The sequence below is a fragment of the Eubalaena glacialis genome, chromosome 5 (genome assembly GCF_028564815.1).
Source record: "Eubalaena glacialis isolate mEubGla1 chromosome 5, mEubGla1.1.hap2.+ XY, whole genome shotgun sequence".
Taxonomy (NCBI): domain Eukaryota; kingdom Metazoa; phylum Chordata; class Mammalia; order Artiodactyla; family Balaenidae; genus Eubalaena; species Eubalaena glacialis.
The window spans coordinates 149,072,766-149,078,801 of NC_083720.1; the positions used below are offsets into that span (position 1 = coordinate 149,072,766).

At 44.9% G+C, this 6,036-nt stretch overlaps 1 protein-coding gene across 2 annotated transcripts in view; it reads right to left on the reverse strand.

Moving 5' to 3' along the window:
- The window catches only part of TMA16 (translation machinery associated 16 homolog), a 34,177-nt gene extending 29,507 nt beyond the window's left edge, over nucleotides 1-4,670 (reverse strand). For both annotated transcript variants that reach the window (XM_061191756.1, XM_061191755.1), the window contains exon 1: nucleotides 4,546-4,670. In XM_061191756.1, the coding sequence (XP_061047739.1) occupies nucleotides 4,546-4,548 (3 nt within the window). In that variant the 5' untranslated portion in view covers nucleotides 4,549-4,670. The remainder of the gene's footprint in view (nucleotides 1-4,545) is intronic.
- Between the last annotated feature and the right edge of the window lie 1,366 nt (nucleotides 4,671-6,036).

Here is a 6,036-nt window from a genome sequence, read left to right on the forward strand (position 1 = left end):
ATGTTCACTGACCAAAACAAACAAAAACAACCCACAAACTTACTGAGCACATACTACCACATATTAAAATAGGCACTGAGGTGCCAGGATTAAAAACAGACATGGACTTGCTTACAGTCTAGTTATATCCTAACTACATAATTTACAATCTAGTTATCTCATGAATAACTATGTAATTTAATAAGTGCTGGCCAGAAAATGGCCACCATATAATAGGTGTACCTAACTTTGGGAAATGAGGAAGAGACTCCCCGAGGAACTGACTTGAGACCTACTTGGTTTTTTAAGGATAATGCGAGCTGCTGAATAAAGAACAGTTTGGACGGAGACACAGTAAGAAGAAGCAAGACTAATGAAGTATTGAGGTCATTAAGAAAAAAATGACAGTTGAGTGGCACAACCGGGGTGACAGTGAAGATGGAGAGAAATGGCAAGGTATGAAATGCATTTTGAAGACAGAATGACAGGACTGACTATGGACGGTGAGGGAAAGGGAGGAGTCCAGTATGACTCCCACATTTGCAACAAAGCAACCAAGTGGTCAGAACTCCCACTGACTAAGACAGGAATTGGCACATGGAGACAGGGGGCATCAAGAACCCACTTCCAGACACTGGTTTAAGATGCCCTGGAGACTGCTAAGTAGAGATGTAAACTAAGTAAATAAAGTTATGAGTCTGGCACCTAGAAAAAAGGTCTGGGCTGAAGATACAAATTTGGGATAACTTGGGGTTAAAGGAGGTACTTTAAAGCCACAGAGATGAGTCTCTTCAGTAGAATAAGAAAAGGGGCTAGGGCTAAGCTCAGATGAACAGATATTTAATAAGCACCTACAACGTAACAGGCACCATTATGAAATCAATGAGAAAAAGATCAGTAACTTAAAATAAAAACAGGTCACAAGAAAGAGTATAGATAAATGCCTTTTAAGTTTTGAAAAGATGTGTGCTCTACCTTAAAAGAAATGTAAATTAAAACTTCAATAAGCTATAATTTTTAATGTATAAAAAAGATTTAAAAAAATTATTTATTCACACTGCATTAGTGACACTGTGGGTGAGTTAGTAGTCTCACTAATAAGTGGGATGTAAATTGGTACAATCTTCTGGAAGGCGATTTGATACTTCTTATCAAAATAAAAACTGTACGTCTTTTGATCAAGGAATCGTACTTCTATTAATTTAGTCTACAGACATATTTACATATGTACAAAACAAATAAGAATAATCAGTGCAGCAGTGCTTGCAGTAGCAAAAAAATGGAAACAGCTTAAGTGTCCATCAGAGACCTGGTTAATAAATTACAGTAAAAGCAAACAATAGGATGTCAGCTGTTAAAAAAGCAAGAGGTAGATCTATGTGTACTCACGTAGATTGATGTCTAAGATCAGGTACAAGAAAAAAAGCAAGGGGCATAGGAGTGTGTCTAGCATACTGTTTCTATGTATGGGAGGGAGGTCAGAGGACATATATACTGGCACATTCATATGAAATATCTGAATGGTTACCTAAGAAACTGTGTTCTAACAGTGGTTGTTTCTCAATTGAGCTAGGGAATTAGGTAACAGAGTTGGAGGCAGACCTACTTTTTGTTGTAGGTAGAATAATGCCCTCCCTCCCAAAGATGTCCATGCCCAAATTCCCCCACACCCATGAATGTGTTACCACACATGGCAAAAAGGACTGTACAGACACCATCAAAGATCCTGAGATGGGGAGATTATCCTGGATTATCCACATGGGCCCAAAATAATTGCAACGGTCTTTATAAGAGGGTGGCAGAAGGATCACTGTCAAGAGAAAGAGATGTGCCTTCTCTTCAGGCAGATTGGAAGATGTTACACTGATGGCTTTGAAGAGAAGGAAGGGGCCAAGAGCCAAGGAATGTAGGCAACCTCTAGAAAGTGGAAAAAGGGAAGAGATTCTCCACTAGAGCATCTTGAAGGAAGACAGCCCCAGCTACACCTTGATTTTAGCTCAGTAAGACTCATTTTTGGACTTCTGATCTCCAGGAATATAAGAGAATGAATCTGTGTTGTTTCAAGCCATTAAATTTGTATTAATTTTTCACAGCAGTAAAAGGAAATTAACACACATTTCACAGACAACCACATTTTACTGTGTTTTTTTTCTTTAAACCACGTACATGTAACATTATTCCAAAAGTTGGTATACTAGGTAGATTTTCATTAATGTTTTTGTTTAGTTTTACTAACTCTCAGAAGCCAGTTTTTACTAGCAGGTAATCGCTTTAATACTTACTACGCTTATAGGCATAAAAAGAGAAACAGAGACAAATAAAACAGAATCGAGAGCTCAGACAAGGGAGCCAAGAATATTCAATGAGGAAAGGACAGTCTCTTCAATAAATGGTGCTGGGAAACTGGACATTCACATGTAAAAGAATGAAAACTGGTCCCCTATCTTACACCACTCACAAAAATTAACTCAAAATGGATTAAAGATTTAAATGTAAGGCCTAAGTCGTAAAACTCTTAGTATACAACATAGGGAAGGGCTTCCCTGGTGGTGCAGTGGTTGAGAATCTGCCTGCCAATGCAGGGGACACGGGTTCGAGCCCTGGTCTGGGAGGATCCCACATGCCGCGGAGCGACTGGGCCCGTGAGCCACAACTACTGAGCCTGCGCGTCTGGAGCCTGTGCTCCGCAACAAGAGAGGCCACGATAGTGAGAGGCCCGTGCATTGCGATGAAGAGTGGCCCCCGCTTGCCGCAACTAGAGAAAGCCCTCGCACAGAAACGAAGACCCAACACAACCAAAAAAAAAAAAAAATTAATTAATTTAAAAAAAAAAAAAAAAGAATAGTTCTTAAAAAAAAAAAGAAAACATAGGGAAAAAGGTTCCTTGACATTGACCTTGGTAAGGACTGTTTGGATATGACACCAAAAGCACAAAGCAACAAAAGCAAAAATAAGCAAGTGGGACTACATTAAACCAAAAAGCTTCTGCACAGCAAAAGAAATGATCAACAAAATAAAAAGGAACCTAGAGTTGGGAGAAAATATTTGCAAAATCACTCATCCAATTCATTAACAAAAAAAAAATCTAAAAATTGGACAAAGGACGTGAATAGATACTTTCCCAAAGAAGATATACAAACAACCATCAGATACTACTACTAAGGTTAATTACAATAACATTCACTAAGTACTAGACACTGGGCTAAGTGGTTTACATTTAATTTTCACACTTCTATAAAGTAGGCACTATGATTACTCCAACTTAACAGAACAACTGAGTCTTAGAGGGATTAAGTAACTTCACGAAGACCATAATGTAGCAAAGACGGGTGGCAAACTCATCCTCCAGGACTCCACTGTCCACATTCTGAGCTGCATGAAAGAAGTATAGAACAAGTAATAGAGAAGTCTAGATGGAAAACCTCCAGTTCCCAGCTGAGTTTAAATTCAAGAGAGGATGCAGCAGAGCCACCCTGGCTGATGCACCAGAAAAATGACAGAGCAGGAAACGTGCCAATGAGAACAGATTTATATGTTGCTTTCTTGACTCATGACAAGGCAATATACTCCTACTATACAGCCTGACAAAAGTGACGTTCTGATAGTCAAAAACACAACCACTGTCAAATGCCAATCAACCCCCCAGTCACTCACACACAATCCAACTACTAAGGTTTTAATGTGCCAAGCCGAAAAGGAAAGCCTAGAAAAGAAAATTATAGAGCTGGCCACCGCACACACTGATAAATAAAAAGACTGAATTTACACAAATGTATATAATCTAAAGCAAAAAGACTGTAGATAGACATGAAAAATAAGAATACAATGAAAAGGAAAAAGAGAAAATGGAAAGTGACAGAGAAAGGGGGCTAATGGCACTGAGACCAGAGTATCATAACCTTTTACCAGATTATAAACTTTTTTATGCTGTTGTTTTCGGTAGAAACTAACTGAAAAGTGACTATTTACAAAACATGTTCCTATTCAAGAATTATTCTCAAGAACAGAAGAAAAAAGGAAAAAAATAGCAGTTTTGCAATATAAACACAAGTGGTAAATATAAAAGCAAGCAAGCATAATTTAGACACTGTTTACCTGTGAGTGGCTCCTGGAGATATAAGTTCAAGAAGGAGAACACAGAAGGGTTCTTAAAGTGAATAACAGATAAACGAGAGTTCCTTATAGTTTATACTTAAACGTGCTACATAAGCGCTCTTTTGCATCCACTGCATTTTTAATAAAAACAAAGTGTCAGTGCGGTGGAGGGGAAGAGGGGCGTGGAGGCAGGGTCTGGGGAGGGAGTAGGGCACTGAGGGGTGCCGTCCCCGCCGCGCCCCGTCCCTACACCGCTGAGGAACGAGTACACGGAGACCCGCGGATTTCCCGCGGGCTGTGGGCAGCGGCGGGCGCCCTACGAGCCCTGCAGGACCAGGCCCGGAACCCGTGCCTGCACCGCAGCCCGCGCACCGCCCACCGTTCCCCCTCCGCACCCCGCTCCCAGCGGCCCGCCGCCGGCCCGCCCTCTCCGCCGCCGACCGGAGCCTTCCAGGAACGGGTGGGACCCACCATGGCGACGTCCTCGCTGTCTGGGACCTCCGGACCTCCGAGTCCACACCGCGTGACCTCAGGCTCGGCGGCGGCAGCAGCTCACGAGGCGAGTCCGGCCAAACCCACGAGAAGCGGAAGAAGCCGGGCGCACCTGACCGGAAGGGGGCGGGACGAGTGTTCTTCCCTAAAACGTCCCCGGAAACAAGACCTCATCTTTGTGGGCCGCGGCGGACTCTCACGCCCCAGCGGCGCAGACAGGCTCCCCGCGTGCTCGCCGGGCGCCGTGGGCGGGGTGGCGGAGCTCGGGGCCAAGGGTGAACGAGGCGGCGCCGGGCGTGAGGCCGCGACCTGGGCCCGGCCCCGCGGGATCTCGGGCGTCTGCCCGGCGCGCAGCTCCCGGGCCGCACAGCCCCTTCGGACGTGGCGGCTCCGGGCTCCGGCCTCGCGCACGCCGCCCGCTGCCGGTGGCGTCCAGGCCGCCGCGTCCCCCGGGCGCAGGCCTGTCCTCCGCGCCTCCGGGCCGCCTGAGCGAAGTTCCCCCGAGGCTGTTTCCTCACCCGTGAAGGCCCCCTCTGCCCACTCGAGGCTCCTTCCCACCCGGTTTTTCTGTGTTCTTCTCACGATGTGTGAGTCTTCGTTCCGTCTGTACTTGGGAGGATTCCGTGGACAATATATTCGTTCAGCAGACACTGAATGATCTCCTACTGTGTGCCAGGCCTTGGGAGTACGCCGACGGTATTCCTGCCCTAGCTCAGCTCATATTCCAAGGCGACATGTGAAAAAAAACACCCAATTAATATTGTTTCCAGTACCATAACTGTTCTGAAAAACAAAGCTGGCAGGGTAGGCAGGAAAGCTGTTTCACACGTGCTGGTCTCTGAATCCGCTTTTGAAAGTAAGAGTTGACCAGAGACCTACGTTAAAGGCAAAAAATTGAAGGAAAGGTAAGGCAGACTTTATTCAAGGGGTTCCTCCTCAGTCTGTACAAGGATCACCGCAGTGGGGGGAGATTCGGGCTCCCCTCGGAATATACGAGGACAGGAGGGAATTGATAGCCCAGGAGCAGGGTGGCGGGTAGTGGATGGGAAATTACTAAGAGGAAACATTAGGAGTAACGGGGCATTCTGGCTACACCAACCTAACAGGACTCTCGAAATAGGCAGGCTGGTATGATCAGACATCACCTGGAAGATGGTGAATGATCCGGAATCTGATGAGTTACAGACATGGAGGTTGACCAGATGTGGAAGATGGGGGACTCTGGCTAAACCGACTTTCCTGCTAAAATTGAACAATCAGATACGAACAGGAAATCCAAAATTCCAGGCCTAGTTCAAAAAAGAGTTCAGAGGAGCCTGAGTAGAGTTTGGTCAAGGAGAGACTCTTGTCACCTGAATGAAAGGAGAAAACAAGGCATGACAAGGAGCCACAGGTAGGGTGAAGGTGGGTATATGTGTGCAGGTACATGAATTTAATCAACGAATATAGCCACTGAAAACTAGATTAAAT